At 36.6% G+C, this 17,254-nt stretch overlaps 2 protein-coding genes across 4 annotated transcripts; one reads left to right on the top strand and one right to left on the bottom strand.

The window, feature by feature from the left end:
* Positions 1–4,075: 4,075 nt before the first annotated feature.
* LOC120635352 (aldo-keto reductase family 1 member B1-like) lies at positions 4,076–13,723 on the top strand. Of its 2 annotated transcripts, none has more exons than XM_039906342.1 (7): positions 4,076–4,224; positions 8,041–8,183; positions 8,600–8,741; positions 9,366–9,560; positions 10,126–10,325; positions 12,000–12,155; positions 13,354–13,723. In XM_039906342.1, exons 1-7 carry the CDS (start codon positions 4,153–4,155, stop codon positions 13,397–13,399), a joined length of 954 nt encoding a protein of 317 aa, XP_039762276.1. In that variant the 5' UTR covers positions 4,076–4,152; the 3' UTR covers positions 13,400–13,723. The 2 variants fall into 2 exon arrangements, with proteins under 2 accessions (XP_039762276.1, XP_039762275.1); XM_039906341.1 differs by lacking the exon at positions 4,076–4,224 and adding an exon at positions 4,888–5,009.
* A 1,339-nt stretch (positions 13,724–15,062) lies between these two features.
* Positions 15,063–16,717, bottom strand: LOC120635320. Of its 2 annotated transcripts, none has more exons than XM_039906295.1 (2): positions 16,562–16,717; positions 15,063–15,732 (listed from the first exon to the last, which is right to left on the bottom strand). In XM_039906295.1, the coding sequence occupies exons 1-2, from the start codon at positions 16,613–16,615 to the stop codon at positions 15,226–15,228; spliced, it is 561 nt and encodes a 186-aa protein (XP_039762229.1). In that variant the 5' UTR covers positions 16,616–16,717; the 3' UTR covers positions 15,063–15,225. The 2 variants fall into 2 exon arrangements, with proteins under 2 accessions (XP_039762229.1, XP_039762228.1); XM_039906294.1 differs by having other exon boundaries at positions 16,550–16,717.
* Between the last annotated feature and the right edge of the window lie 537 nt (positions 16,718–17,254).

A 17,254-nucleotide genomic window follows, 5' to 3' on the forward strand; every position in this document is an offset into this window, starting at 1 on the left:
ACAATCCAAAGGTAAAGTGAAGTCGCTGAATTCCCAACTAATATTATAAATGCGTAAGTGAATCTTTGAATTACACATCGGCAGGGTGATTACGTATCTCGCATAATCTCGCGACAGGCGTAAATCTCGCAGTCACTGCTGTCAAACGTCCCTTTTTTTGTTTATTGTATGTATGGAGGGTAGAGGTAAGGAGAGTCATCTGTGTATATGAAAAAGTGTCGTCAAAATGTATTAAATTAGGATGGCGCCACATTTGCATCAAGGTAACTCTTAAAAGAAGCGCCAAACCAAATATTGTTAGAGTAGACTTGAAAAATAAACAAGGAAGTAAGGTTATATTTACCATAATATTTTGTACAACGTAAGTTGTTGAAATTCTCAATAATTAACTACTTTAGTCGATATTGACATTAAATTTTTTAACTCGGCATACTTCAATTCATCTACGATTGCTACATTCATACCATACCCTGTGCATCCACCAGCGCCATTGTGGAGGATTTTTGAACTGTTATTTAGCGCATACAACTGGACACTTTTTCAACTTTTCTCCCATATAAGATGACTCTCCTTACCTCTACCCTCCATAATTGTATGGAAAAGTGACGTTTGACAGCAGTGACTGCAAGACCAAGAGTAACGTCTGTCGCAAGCCTGTCGCGAGATACGTAATACCACTGCCGATGTGTGATTCAAAGAGTATATATTTTTTTCATTTTATAAACCTTTCTTTAATAATCATTGCATCCATTGCCGACGACATATACTTAATAACTCTTTAACAGATAATGATAATATTACAAGCACTTAGATAACGTTTGCGATCTTGATAATCTTCAACATCTATATGTCTTCAATATATCATGTCCCGCAGTTTCAGGCACATTAAATTTTAAAATGTCTCTAACACGTAATGACAGAATTAGGAACATACAGAATACTCATTCAACCATTATGCGTGTGCTAAAAAATTCCCTATTTCCTAACACGTGCATCGTGTCTATGGAGGGTAGAGGTAAGGAGAGTCATCTGTGTATATGAAAAAGTGTCGTCAAAATGTATTAAATTAGGATGGCGCCACATTTGCATCAGGGTAACTCTTAAAAGAAGCGCCAAATATAAATATTGTTAGACTAGGCTTGAAAAATAAACAAGGAAGTATGGAGATACAAGGAAGTAAGGTTATATTTACCACAATATTTTGTACAACGTAAGTTGATGAAATTCTCAATAATTAACTACTTTAGTCGATAATGACATTAAATTTTTTAACTCGGCATACTTCAATTCATCTACGATTGCTACATTCATACCATACCCTGTGCATCCACCAGCGCCATTGTGGAGGATTTTTGAACTGTTATTTAGCGCAACAACTAGACACTTTTTCAACTTTTCTCCCATATAAGATGACTCTCCTTTAGCTCTACCCTCCATAATCGTGTCCAAAAACAGAGAAACCGCGACGCCACCACCAAGTCTCACTTGACACACGCGAAATGTTGCTAGATCAGAAACGTTTCCAGTTTTCCTTATTTTATGGTAAATGTTTAGAACAATTGAGCTAAATAATCGGCCTCTTCGGGAAACACTACTAAAGTGGAATGTGGAGTGGAAAAAAAAACACCCGGCTAAGTTTGTTGTGGGCTTCTTCTTAGGCCAGGACGCGTTTGGAACCCTCGTAGCTTTAGTTTTAAGTTTACGAATGTGGTCATCGCCATCATCTCACTACCGTGTAATTCTCATGTGAGCATCAAAAGTGCCACCTATGACTTTGACTTTGACTTTGAATGGTTTTTGATGCTTCAATATTAGTCGTGTACACGGATTCTTTATTTTATTAGTTTATTTATTTATTTTATCTTCATCAATAGACTGTGACAGTCCAGTACTGGACTAAAGAACTCCCTCATGGAGAAGGATTTGCTTATAATCACCAAACTGGGCAGACGGTTAGATGATCCCAGTGGACTAGTAGCAGCACAAAGGACGCTGCTGACCGCGCTGTTCCTTAGTCGCCTCGTACGACACCCGCGGGGAGAAAACAGGTGGTCGCAAGTGTATTCTGATCTGTTACCACACGGCAACAATTATATAGCATATCTTAATAAACTATAAATATAGTATGAGTATGTTTTATAAAAAAAAAACTGTGTGTACTTATGTACACGAGTTAGAAGTTACACTTCCTTCCTTACTTGGCGTAACAAGATAAAAATCTTATCAAAAATTTTGTCTTTCGCCTTTTATTGTACGTTTGTAGAGAAAACGACACTAACAATAAAAAAAGGTATTTAATATATTGAAAGTTGTATTACATACAACGCATTATCTAGTTATCTTATTATCCACTCAACATTAAAATTTGAGATTTTTGTACAATTGAAACAATTAAATCACCGGAATGAGCCCGCAGACTTAGACAATAAAACTGTACATTGTCAAACCTTTTTTCGAAAAACTAAAATGTTGGCTATAGCTAACTTCAAGGTGTCGGTTTTTTGTGACGGTGTGCGCGCGCATCGTAAAAAAAATACTCTTATCATTTTTCCCTAACGCGCCAAAAGAAGTATAACTTCAATAAAAACGGATCCTAAACGATTATTTTCAATGCCTGATAATAGCGCGTACAAACGTAACTTTTCAGCTTTATAATATTAGTGTAGATATTATTTAGGAATAGATATTAAATAGTAGGTGCCACTTCACATTATGTTACCTTGTTATCAGTGACACGCCTTTTGCTAATAAAATTAAAATAAATGCATTCATGCAGCCTGTATGTTTGTATATATATTGTATATGCCACTGCTGAATACAATCGAATTGGTGATAGTTTAAATTTGACTAAAATGTAATAAGTAAGAACTTATATTTATTTCCAGTTAAATATAGTAATAATAGTTTGACCTATTTTTCTAAGGTAAAAACTGAAAAGTGTTAATCTAACACATAGTCTCTCGATAAGTCCAATGCTACAGAATTAAAAACACCCATGTACACGACTAATATTGAAGCGCCAAAAACTCCACTCCACTTTAGTTGTGTTTCCCGAACTGGCGATTAGTTACTTCATTGCATTAAGCAGTTGACAGGTATTATTTCAACTCTAATGTGCTAAACGTTTACCATTGAATTTTTTGAGCTCATATTGATTATTCCGCGGGTTTTAAGACGTCTCACTTAAAACCCGCGGAATATTCAGGCGCGGGGCGTTCACACTTTTTTGGACACAATGCACGCCATTGAATAATGGCTGTATTAATAACAAACTGAAAACCGTCCAAACTTACACTGATCCACGAAAAAAAAAATTTGAACCCATTTCCTTTTCTCTGGCTTAAAGGGGAGTGCTGTGCTTTACATGTAGGAGGTCATGGGTTTTTTTTTATCTTCATAGACGAGTGCTTGACTGCAATCACACCAGATGGTCAGCAATGATGCAGCCTAAGGTGGAGCGCGCTTGCCTAGAAGATGCCTATTCACTCTTGATTTGAAGGTACTCATATTGTAAAATGTAAATTTTTGATGTTGGAAAAGAGCAACTGCTGAGTTTCTTGCCGGCTTCTTCTCGGTAGAATCTGCCTTTCGAACCGGTGGTAGAGTCACTACACATAGACATACTTGACGTTTCAAAAGTGCTTGTATTAGGCCTACTTGAAATAAACGAATTTTGAATTTTGAATTTTTTTGAGATAATGGGGAAAATGGAAGCTGGAAGCGATTTGATCTCCGGCGAGGTTAATTTGAAAATTCACAATTTCTTATTTATTCTTTATATTTTTATTTGAGTTATTTCATCATCGATTGCCATCTGGTGGGATTGCAGTCAACTTCAGACCTAACTCTTTCTTTTAGAGTAATAATTGATGGAACCAGTAGATTACGATTGGTAATGAGCGCGGCACATAGGTCGGAGTACCGATGGAAGTAGTGGTCCCAAGGTGCTGGAATGGCGACATGATAATTATGATTATGATGACTCCAAAATTCCGTATAAAAAAAATTACTCTCGCAAGTAAATCCACAGGCTTGTGATAGGTATGGTTGAAGAGATAACCTTGAGTTCAAGATGTGTTGCCGACTATAATCATGTAACTCTAACGATCGGAGCTATCGGTCGATATAAGTTGTGTGCGAATCTAATAAAACATGGTAAAAGTTCCGACAATCACGCTCAGCAATGGAAAAACTGTACCACAACTTGGATTAGGTACTTGGAAGGTACGTATATATTGATTTAGTTTAAATGATTTTTATGCAAACTTAGAATATAGTTGGGAAAAATTAATATAATTGATGAATAAATATATACAGGCCGCGAAACAATGGTCCACTTCTGTAATTTTAGCGCATAGCCCTCATATTTAACAATTCAAACTTAACAATTATTCATTGTAAAGTCAACATATCCTGAGGATGCTCCGGTTTCGGTGCGAAACGTGCGTAGAGGGTACATTGCCCAAGATCTGTTTAGTGTGGCGTATAAGGATTGAAGAAATTATAAATTACACCATACAGATTCTCCTGCTTTTCGTGGAGTATAGCAAATTAAGCTTAATTTTCATAACATAGCCCTTATAGCAAGGTTATCCCAATAAGCGTAAGTCGTGCGCATCTGAAGATGCCTACTGTGATTTGAACATGAATAATTTAGTGATTGTATCCTCATTACTATTTACTATTTTTTTAAAAACTTTAGTTTGTTTAAAAAAAAGAAAAAACACAATGGAACTTGTGGTCAAGTCTATGGGTCAAGTGGTCAAATGTTAATGTCATTTACTATTTGTCATAAATTGACATTTGTGACAGACCAGTAAATGATCCAAAATACAAATAGAATACATACCTACAGACAGTCAGGCAAGAAGTCGCCGGTTTTCGTGGAAAAATAATACATAACAGTGATTTACAGAAAATTTATTATTGAAAGAATGGCTTCAAAGATGCCTTCAGTTAAATTTGCAAACGGTTACGAGTGTCCCATATTAGGTTTGGGAACATGGAAGGTAAGAACCTACCCACTTTAATTAAAACCTTACTAAACTTTTGTACAGTTTCATGTTCATGTTAATTCACGAATCTACCAAGAGATAATTTCTGGGCACAGCGTGATAATATTTTACTAGAAAATCAACGTTAGTAAGATTTTATTGATGTACTGGTAGTTTTATTTTGTTGATGTACAGTTTTCCGGATGGGTAATTTTTGTCATTCATCATAATCGTTGGGGTCTTAAGGTGCTGGAATGGCGACCACGCACCGGTAAACGCAGCGTAGGTCGGCCCCCAACGAGGTGGACAGATGACATCAGGCGAGTCGCTGGGAGCCGCTGGAGGCAAGCGGCCCAGGACCGTGTATTGTGAAACTCCCTACAAAAGACGTATGTCCAGCAGTGGACGTCGATTGGTTGAGGTGATGATGATGATGATAATCGTCATATCCACCCATTACCGGCCCACCACAGGGCAGGTCTCCTCCCACAATGAGAAGGGGTTAAAGACATAAGTCCACGCTGGCACAGAATGACATGAAAAACACAACACACCTTTTTAAGAACATTGTGGAGAACTCTCAAGCTTGTAGGTTACCCCACATTGTTTTTGTCACCTTTGAAGCAAGTCATAATTTAATTGCTTTTAAGAAACATAACATAGAAAAACTAGAGGTGCGTGCTGGGATTCAAACGTAGCTCCCCGTAAGTGAAGTCCCAGTCCTAACCACTGGGCTATTAGCACTTCAATTATATTGTCATTAGCATGGAAGTAAATTTGTTTATTTATTTTCATTTATTTATTTTATTAATTACATATTGTACACAGCAACAAGAAAATATAAGTTTGTAAACACTTAACAAGTTTTAGATGTATAATTTTATATGTTATAGTTATTAGGTAGGTACATTTACATGTCTGTCCGTGTGTAGTGACTCTACCACCGGTTCGGAAGGCAGACTCTACCGAGAAGAAGCCAGCAAGAAACTCAGCAGTTGCTCTTTTCCAACATCAAAAATTTACATTTTATATTTTAACATTCATTTTTCTATCTTGTGAGAGATGAAAGCGGAGCCGGATGCTTCCAAGCAACCTTGTCATTAAGAAACTCATCAATTGTATAATAACCTCGCTGTAATAAATGTGTTTTAACACATTCTTTAAACTTATGCATTGGTAGGTCCAAAATTACCTTAGGAATCATCAGGCCTAAGCAGTGCCAGGGGGTTTTTTTAATTAGTTTATGGCTCCCCTCAAAATGAACACAGCAAAATAATCAGTCCACCAATCCGAACTGGGCCAGTGTGGGTATGGCTAAACCTAAGGGTTTACATTATAAGTAATGTGAGGTGACCCAAATCCCGCAGTGGACTGGTATTGGGTTGATATGAATGAATAACTGAAAATAACCAGTGGATTTTGGAAACTGCAGGCAAAGCTGTGAAAGTAGCTGATTCAAAAAAAACTAAGTAGTTAGATGTGTTGAATACATCTGTTCAGTTGCTAGTTTCGCCCTACAAAAGGTGATAAAGCAAAAGAATCTATCATGAGATTGTACAATCAGTTAATGTTACAAGTAAAAATAAAAACTAAAATGATATGTAGTTTTATCCTTTACAACTCTTTATCCAAATATTTTATTTCAAAAAACAGTAAAGAATTATAAAGTGGAATCATCTTTATGTACCTCAAGATTGCAGTTTGCACTCTACAAATATTTTACTATGTCTAAAACTCTATCTCCATTATCTATTTCCACTAAGCAGAATATTAAATGTATTATTGTACACCACACAGTGGATTGTGGACACGTGAGGACCGTGGATTGTGGAACTCCCTACAGAAGACCTATGTCCAGCAGTGGACCTCCATTGGTTGAAATGATGATGATGACACCACAGTAATAAGAAAATACATTTGTTCTTTTAATTTATCTTCCTTTATAACTTTGTTGTGTACAATTAACAATAGGATTGTATTCATTCATTCACTCTGACTGGGCAAGGGCAACATCATTTTTAATTTTGTTACAAGGCTAAATGGTCGCAAACTATTGACAATGCTGTATACATCAATTTAATATAAATTTTTAATATGAGATTCTATATAAAATAATTAAATACATTATTTTACAGTCGCTATAAGACTGATGTGAAAGGCATATACTAATTTCGGCATCAACGGTAGGAGAGCCGTAGCTTAATTGGGGAAAGCGCCTTTGCACGCTCTATTTTATTTTTATTATTTTAAGTTTCTTCTGTATTTGTGTTTAATTTATATAAATGTGTGTGTGCAATAAAGACTTAAAACAAACAAACAAAGCGCTCAGGCCGCGATTGCCAGAGAGTCGCAGGTTCAAATCCTGTTGGTTCCGAAATTTTTTATATGCATTTTAAATTTATAAAGTTATTTTAATAAAAAAAGCCCAGTGGTTAGGAGCTCAATCTCACTTTTGAGAATCTCACTTTTGAATTTTGAATTTGAATTTTTGAATGTGAGTTTTAAGTAATTAAGATATTACTTGTAAGAAGAAAAATGGACTAAAGAAATTATATCTTGGTACCCTAGAGAGATGATGATGGAGATGGCAAGAGGAAAAAAGGACGGCCACAAAAAAGGTGGGAAGGTGACCTGCCAAAAGGATGGCGCAGAATAGCCAGAGACAGAGCACACTGGAGAATTCTAGAGGAGGCCTATGTCCAAGGACAGCCCGACTAAGCGCGCTGGTGTTACAAAACAAATTTTTTAGGAATAAATACAACTTTATTAAATAATAGATTTAGTAACTAGTAGTGTATAAGCAAAAATTTATTTAGTCAGATAATTAAGGCTATTTTTATTTATTTTAAGATATAACTTGCTTCAAACTGCAAGAGAGTTCTCCATAATGTTCTCGAAGAGGTGTGTAGTCCACCAATCCGCAATGGGCCAGTGTGGCGGACTACAGCCTTAACCCCTTCTCATTGTGGGAGGAGACCCGAGTTAGTGGGCCGGCAATGTATTGATATGATGACGATAACAAAAAATTTAATCTCTTTTGTTTTAGTCGAAGCCAGGCGAGGTTGTGCAAGCAGTGAAAGATGCCATAGACATAGGATACAGGCACATTGACTGTGCATATGTCTACGGAAACGAACCCGAGGTTGGAGAAGCCATCAATGCCAAGATTTCTGAGGGGGTTGTTAAGAGGTATGCACTGTTTAACTAACACTACTAACTAAAGTTTATAAATTACTTCAAATTTAGTTATTTAATTTCTTGGGGTGTAAAGACTTTTGCATTTATAATATTATAAAGTTAACATTGAAAGGCGGTTAGGGATACCGACCCTTCTTTATGAGTCCAAGGCTGTGTCCATGTTTGTGTGATGAACATGAATGTTTTTCAGTGTCTGGGTGTTTATCTGTATATAAGAAGTACTTATGCATATTATTCATAAAAATATTCAACAGTCATTGTAGTACCCATAACATAAGCTACGCTTACTTTGGGGCAAGATGACTGATTTTTATTTATTTGTCAGTTTAAGCAAATAAGTCATAATGCTAATTTTATCGTGGATTAATGTAAATGCTTCTCTATTTAACTATGAACTATTGTTTTAGGGAGGATCTGTTCATCACATCCAAGCTGTGGAACACCTTCCACCGTCCGGACCTGGTCAAAGGAGCCCTGCTGAAAACTCTACAGAACCTCAACGTGAAATATTTGGACTTGTACTTAATCCACTGGCCGCAGGCATATAAGGTAAACTATACATATACTTAAAACATAAATTAACTAAACGAAAACTTAAAGAACAATAGCAAACTCCCCAACCACTCTTTGGTGATTTTTTAAATTGCATCTACTGCTAAAAAATTTGGAGATGTATTGATTATGAATTCCGGAACATTTTCTTTTAAATTAAAATACTTAAAAATTAAGTCATAAGTAATTAACGTAATTATTTTTTTACTGTAATGATTGATGTACCAAGACCATGGCCCAGGCGTAGGTGTTAGGCCTCATGGGCCTGTAATGACACCGGCAACCACGCTCTGCACACCGGAACACAACAATGCGTCATTGCTTCTTAGCGGCAGATATAAGAACGGTGGTAGGAGGTACTTCCCCAGACGAGTTATGTCACAAAAACTTTAATACTACTAAAGCGTAGTAGTGTTTGTATTCTCTTTGGTTTCAGAGGTTTTCAATATTTGACAGTCAATGAGTATATAAAAACTCCGTTAGTACTTTCTCGAAAGGGCTGTGTCACAAAAAGCGAAGTAGTGTTTGTATTCTCTTTGGTTCCAGTGGTTTTTAATTTTTGAAAAACAATGTGTTCGTAGAATCTCTGTGTTAAGTCTGATGTGCCTTTAATGACTCCAGGAAGAAGGGCAACTGTTCCCGGCGGACGCGGACGGCAAGATCCAGTTCTCGGACGTGGACTACGTGGACACGTGGAAGGCGCTGGAGCCACTGGTGGGCGAAGGCCTCATCAAGAGCATCGGCATCTCCAACTTCAACTCCAAGCAGGTGGAGCGGTTGCTGAAGAGTGCAACCGTCAAACCCGTCGTCAACCAGGTCAGTGGTCTATAAAACTCTGGGTCGCTTTAAGCCTATTACTTGGTTAAGAAAAGAAAAACTAACAAGATTGTAAATATTCTTAAAGAATCGCTAAAATATTGTTTAGCTAATGATATATGATTCATCTATTACTATTTTTATTTATATTTGAAGTGAGATAGGCATTTACTTTCAGCGAATAAAACTGCAAAATTTAGCGATCCGCCATCACACTTGAAACTCTGAATTCAAAATTATGACGTCACTTCTATATAAACATAATTTTGTACCATTTTTAAAACGCCGAATTTAATATATCTCCCTCTTTATCAGTGTTATAGCGACTGTAGCGTCATCTAGTAGACAACGTTGCAGTTTCGATCTACTTTTTCAAAGGTCCATATTACAATGAGACACGTTTGAATCACTTTAAGAACGTTCCAAATTTTTATGAATTTTTGAAATGCAAATGGTGAGTCACTACAAACAGACAGACTTGACGTTTCAAAAGTGCTTATATTAGGCCTACTTGAAGTTTTTTTGAATCACCCTAATATTCATTTATTACAATTACCTTGGGCAGGTGGAGTGCCACCCGTACCTCAACCAGAAACGGCTGCTAGAGTTCTGCGAGGCGCGCGGCATCCGACTGACCGCGTACTCCCCGCTGGGCTCGCCCGACCGCCCGTGGGCCCGGCCCGGGGACCCGCTGCTGATGGAAGACCCCAAGCTGAAGGCCATCGCAGAACGCCTGGACAAGACCGTCGCACAAGTCCTCATCAGGTCTGTATAAGAACTTCTCAATGGTCATGTGTATTTAGATAGAGACCTATTTATTTACTATCTGTTTCCATTTACTAGCTGTTGCCCGCGACTTTGTCTGCGTTTGATTTTGTTTTTTGATGTGACATTAAATTTAGTTGTAGTTCTAAAAAAATTTAAAGTATTCAATATCGCTAAACCTTAATTAGGAGTTCTGTCCTCTATCTCCAACCACAGTTTGGGCAATATTAAACACATATTATAACCTCTATAGTACAAAAATAATTATTGAAATCGGTTATAATTTGTCAGAGTTATGGTGTAAAATCGTCAAACACTTTCATCCCCTCTCCCAAAGGAACCGAGCTTAATGTCGGGATAAAAAGTATCCTATACTACTTCTAACACTTCCAAGAAGTACAAAGTTTCATGAGGATCGTTTTAGTAGTTTTTGCGTGAAAGCGTAACAAACAAACCTACATTCACATTTATAATATTGGTAGGGATTTGTGTACCACAAATTGTGATTGTGAACATAAGATATATGGAGTGTACAAAGGAAAGCTTATCTCTATAAGAAATCTCTTCCAGCTACCCCAGGATGTAAGTGAGATGATTTAATTGTGGTATAGGTCAAATAAAGGTAAAAAATACTAAATGATAACTACTATAGATATGCAATATATCTAAATACTAACAAAAATCTACATACAAATACAATAAAATTAAAAGATATTTATATTATATACAACATACATAAAAATTATCGAATAAATATTTCTATTTATATAGTATATATAATAAGTAAACAGTGACCTAGCACCAGTTTGAGAGACATTATTTATTTGATTTATTTAACTCTTTATTTCTACAAAAATATAATACTAAAAGAAACCCCATGTTCATATATTACAACGATTAATCGTTTTAGTATCATCTGTCACTACAACAAATCAAATTACAAACTCAAACATCAATATAACTGAACTTAGAGCACACTTCTGCCTATACTCTTCTGTGACTCTATTTTTCCCGCTATTTTATATAACCTTTTTTTTTTTGATCTAGGTTCCTGTCATTTGAATTAATACTGCAACTTATGCCAACCACAGATTATGCATAATTTTGACAGTCAGAACGAAAATACCTTTTTATCTTTTATCATATCTTGTACATACAAAGGCACATTTTCAACAAAAACAGAAACGTTAAAAAAGAAGTAGAAAACAAGAGGCGGCCTTATCGCTTAATAGCGATCTCTGCGAGGCAACCTTCGCATAAGGAAAACAAGAAGAGGAGAATAGAGTGCTGGTGGTACACATTTTTAAAAGGCATATATGCGAATAACTACATAGTAATACATAAACTAGTTTACACAAGTACATCAAAAGTTCTCAATATAACTAATATATTATATAAAAATAAACTAATATACAAAATAAAACAACACATACACATTGAAATGTGTATGTGTTGTTTACATGCAATTAACATTTGCGTGTGTACAAATATGTTCGTATATACATTCTATTAATAATCGTCGACATTATACTTAAAGAATCAGCAAGAAACTCAGCGGGGGCTCTTTTCCAACATGAACATTCATCCAAATAATTATTAGTACCAAGCCTGGAGTTAGGAAATTGATGTTGTATATATACGTGCCTCAACCTCTTTTCAATTTATTTTCCACAGGTATCAGATCGACCGCGGCATCATCGTGATTCCCAAGTCCGTGACCAGGTCCAGGATCCAGAGCAACTTCCAGGTGCTCGACTTCAAGCTCTCCGCTGAGGATGTGCAGCTCATCGACAGCTTCGACTGCAACGGCCGCCTCGTGCCGATGACCGCGTAAGTAACACCGTGCCACAACTGAACGACTGACACACCCACTCACTGGCTGACTCACTCACTGAATTACTGTCAAACGGACTGGCAGACTCACTGTCTGACTGTCTAACTTATTTACTGACTGTCTGACTCACTTCCTGGCTGACTGACTTACTGTCTGACTCACTTATTGACTGACTGACGTCCCGTCAAACGGACTGGCAGACTCATTGACTGGCAGACTCACTGACTGACTGACGCAGTTACTGACTGACTGACTTACTGACAAACGAACTGGCAGACTCACTGTCTGGCAGACTCACTGACTGACTGACGCAGTTACTGACTGACTGACTTACTGACAAACGAACTGGCAGACTCACTGTCTGACTTACTTACGGACTGACTGACTTACTGTCTGACTTACTTATTGACTGACTGACGTCCTGTCAAACGGACTGGCAGACTCATTGACTAACTAACTAACTGACTGACTGACTGACTTACTGTCAAACGGACTGACATACTCACTGACTGGCAGACTCACTGACTGACTGACGCAGTTACTGACTGACTGACTTACTGACAAACGAACTGGCAGACTCACTGTCTGACTTACTTACGGACTGACTGACTTACTGTCTGACTTACTTATTGACTGACTGACGTCCTGTCAAACGGACTGGCAGACTCATTGACTGACTGTCTAACTAACTAACTAACTGACTTACTGTCAAACGGACTGGCAGACTCACTGACTGACTGACTCAGTTACTGACTGACTGACTTACTGTCAAACGGACTGGCCGACTCACTGACTGACTGTCTAACTCACTTACTGACTGACTGACTTACTCTCGAACGGACTGGCAGACTCACTGACTGACTGTCTGACTCACTTATTGACTGACTGACATTCTGTCAAACGGTCTGGCAGAATAATTGACTGACTGTCTAACTCACTTACTCTCTGACTGACTCAATTACTTGATTGTCTGACTCAATGACAGACTGACTTCCTTCCTTCCTTCCTTCCTTCCTCCCTCTCAAACGGACTGACAGACTCAATGAGTGAATGTCTGACTCACTTCCTGACTGACTGACTTCCTATCGAACGAACTGACCTTCTAACTTTCTTGGATTTTTAACGAGTTTTGTAGGCAAAATGAGGATAAATGCTAGGAGTGTTTTAGGTGATTGATAGATTTGTTTTTTTCAGGTCGCTGGGTCACAAATACCATCCGTTTGAAAACGAAGAATTTTAAATACTCATTTAAAATACTAAATTCTGGAGCTGGGGTCGTCATTCCAGAAACTTCGCTCCCCATCATTCATCAGTTCTAAGAGATTCTATCGTCTTAAGACTACGGATTTGATCGCGTAGATATACTCTGAGCATAGCTCTCTCAAATACCTTAAAATAACTTTTTTTTTATGTCCGACATGTCAACATTTAAGACGTGACGGACATCAAAATATGAATGGTTTATATAATATGCCTTATTTACCTACTTGTTATAATAGTACAAAGATGGTTCTAATATATTGTTACTGATACTGATAAGATAAAAAATGTTATCTTAAACCTATATAGAGTTTTATTGCTTACTGATAAAATGTTACGAAAGACATAATAATAATAAAAATAATAAATTGATTAAATGAAGTTTTTATAACCCTTTTGTTTTTATTATCCCTCTTACGTGACAGGGTTTCATAGCATTAACCCAACAATGCAACCTGTATTAACGTGATGGGTGTTGACTCTTGAAATATCTAATTGAGAACTCGATATTAGATTGTCCAATATGATAATCTATTCTAAGCTTAAAGATTTTAAACTAAGATTTAACAGACGGGCGGAATCTGACAACCCGCATTCGTGTCAAATCCAAAAATGTCATCGTGGTATGTACCCGTTGAACTATATACTAAGATTGCGTCTAGAATTCCGAGTGTAATTATTTTAGGGGCGACCAAGACGGTAAATACTCTACTTGTCAAAGCTCGCGACTAATTTTTTAACACCACGATATAACATTTCAGAGATAAGTTTTAAAACTGTCATATTAAAATGAACCTGACTTTTTTATAAAACTGCTACTTCGTAGGTACTTTGGGGCTGGATGGCGATGTGTGTATTGTTGTAGTATACAGTGGCGTGCACATGGTTTTTGACCTGGGTATCCATAAAGAGAGAAAATGGCATAAAATGGAAAAGTCCTTCCCCTTTATGAATTATACAAAAATTTTAGGGTATGCATTGCTTTTGTGCATGTATGAAGTGCACGCGCCACGGGTAGTATTTTTACATATTTACTTAGTTTTATGGAATCCTCAAGGACAAGGACTATTGGATCCATATTACTTTGTCTTAACGTTTCGATAGAAACCTGACTAATATTAAACTAAATTTTGTTTGTTTGTTTGTCATTGCACTAACTTAGCAACCGATAGACTTCACTTTTGGCTAAGTTTTTGTCTATTAGTTTATTGGTAAAGAACCGTTAATAAACGCGGAAGATGGACGCGGGCAACTGCTATTAGGTAATAAACCAATATTCAACTCAGAACACTACTACTACTACTAGTTATAAAAATGCACAATTAAAAATCCGTATTTATCTAATACTGCGAATGCGTATCTATCACATACTGTAAAATTAATATCCTGGTACTAATTACTTAATAAAAAGTAAAAAGCTATATTAAAAAAAAAAACTCTGAAACGAATAATTTATTGAATCCATAAAAACATCCTACACAACACAAAACTGAAGTTTCACATAATTTTTTTTGGTCACAATATTTTAATTTTTTTTTATTTGTCGCAATAAAAGTATTTTCATTGATATCTTCGTTGAATTAATAGACTAAGTTTTTCTTTTATTTACTTACTCCTATTACATTATTTTTTACATTTTTTTTGAGATAGGAAAGGAAATCTTTGATTCTAGAATTAATTTCTGATTGATTGTAGGTACTCATTTTTTGAATTTTTAATAATATATTCCAAAGATTTTTACTTTTTATTTAAGCACTAATTTCAACAATTTTCAAATTCCTTCACTGAGCGTAATTCAGATTAGTTTCAGCTTAGTTGATTAGAAACATCACTAATTTTTTGTTTGATCAGTTTCACAGTTTTATCTTTGATTTTGTCTTTGGCAATTCCCGCGTATTTGTGACTCTTGTCTATGACAGCCTTGACGGATTCGCAGCCCAATCGCCTTAAGAATAACACGAAATCTGTGAGCATAGCCAGAAAGATGTCCCCGATTTCGGATAGGCTGTCGCAAATTCTCGTATTCGGGTCGCCCTGCAACTTTGCTTGGATTTCCTGGAAGAATACGCCCAAAGTGCAACAGCAGTACTTGCAGCTGCCGGTAGCGGATCTGGTGAGGGATTCGTAGGACGGGATGATCGCAGTGACCGGCTTCTTGCACCTGAGCTTGGGGTCCGTGCTGCCACAGTGCTGGGACCGCACGTGGCGACACGTGGTGCACGGGGCGGTGTCGACAGCGTCCTCGCAATCCTTATCTGACTCTAATGTTGGTTCTGGTTGATACCTTCGTTTAAACCTGTTTCTTGCTTCCAACTGGAAAATGGTAACATTTTTGAATGCGATAATGTATCTGTTTGTTTATTTGTTACTATGGATTTAACCGGAAAATCACGTCAATCCGTTACCACTACAGTAAACAGTTAAAACAAACACGCTTGGTATGAAAAATATGATGCTGAGACCTCAATTACATGATATCTTAATTATTAATAATAGTGTAAGTGGCATTAAATCCTAATACTATAATTATTGTAAATCGAAATTATTCTTGTTTAAAGTTGCCAAATTCTAATATTTATTTTTTTTAGTTTTAAGTTGACATATTTTAATATTTAAATCAATTGCAATAATAATAATTAAATTTGCACATAATCATTTTAATTTAGTAAAATAATAATAATAATTTCGACAAATTTTATTGCAATGCCAAAGTCATGTCTCTTATGTACCTATGTAGGTACATGAAGCATTTAATAAACAATAAACAAAACCAAACTTATTTACTTTAGTTTATTTATAAAAGCGTATTTTAATAGTTTTTTTTTAATGAAAATCCTGGGAAAATCCTGTTAATTTTTCAAATATACATACAGTCTAAGATGGTAAATTAAAAAACCTGTTATAAAATTAAACCCATATCCTATTTGCATATACGCGACATCGTATCGGAACGAAAACCGCTTGTCGGCACGTCTATGTCGGTAAGGCACAGGCCGTGCGTCATGTGTGTGCGTGTCTGTCAGTCTGTCAGTCAGTCAGTCAGGCAGAGATGAGTGGTATTAAATATGCGGGGCCCGTAGTAGCAATTGCTACTCTTGCTACGGCACTGCTGCCAGCTTTAGGTACATACTTGAACACTCACATTATCTTTGAGGGTCGGTATTGTTATCCGCCAGTTCTCCACGGAAGTCGCCATGGCTGCGAAGAGTTTATCATTTCTTTACAACCATGTTTGATCATTAACCATTGAGATTTTGAATAAACATAATAAATCATAAAATTTACTCTAGGATGTCATTTAGACAATACAATATCAAATCGTAATGAGTAATGACGGAGTCAAATAGTTTTCCATTACAAATCCACAGTTATATAATAAGTCTATGATTGAGTACAGATACAAATACCTGAAAGAGGTTATTTATTCGTCTTTTTAAGTGATTTGACGAGAAATCCCGGCGTCGCAGAACTACTTCCAGGTTAAACGAGAAATTCTTGTATATATGTAATTGGAATCTCCGAATCGGCTCCAACAATTTTCATGAAATTTGGTATACAGGGGGTTTCGGGGACGATAAATCGATCTAGGATTCATTTATATTGGAATCTCGGGCAAAAACTGCAAAAAATATCCTTTTTGAGAGATTCTGATGCGTGCGATGCGTGAACGGTAAACGTGACGCCAAAACGTGTAAGTTTATCGGAATTGTTATTTCTTTAAAGTTCGAAAAATATTTTTATACATACGAATATTTTTTTAAGACAGCTCATTCGCGGACGAAGTCGCGCGGGTCCGCTAGTTTTTTTAATAATATTGGGTAGTTAGGTACGCGAT

The sequence above is a fragment of the Pararge aegeria genome, chromosome 26, assembly GCF_905163445.1.
Source record: "Pararge aegeria chromosome 26, ilParAegt1.1, whole genome shotgun sequence".
NCBI classification, from domain to species: domain Eukaryota; kingdom Metazoa; phylum Arthropoda; class Insecta; order Lepidoptera; family Nymphalidae; genus Pararge; species Pararge aegeria.

Bases quoted from the DNA above. Each gene is read 5' to 3' on its own strand.
- LOC120635352 (XM_039906341.1), top strand. From the start codon at position 4,935: ATGGCTTCAAAGATGCCTTCAGTTAAATTTGCAAACGGTTACGAGTGT. The intron at 8,184-8,599 runs GTATGCACTGTT...CTATTGTTTTAG, and splicing joins TCTGAGGGGGTTGTTAAGAG to GGAGGATCTGTTCATCACAT. The intron at 9,561-10,125 runs GTCAGTGGTCTA...TACCTTGGGCAG, and splicing joins TCAAACCCGTCGTCAACCAG to GTGGAGTGCCACCCGTACCT.
- LOC120635320 (XM_039906294.1), bottom strand. From the start codon at position 16,615: ATGGCGACTTCCGTGGAGAACTGGCGGATAACAATACCGACCCTCAAA. The intron at 15,733-16,549 runs GTATGTACCTAA...ACCATTTTCCAG, and splicing joins AAGATAATGTGAGTGTTCAA to TTGGAAGCAAGAAACAGGTT.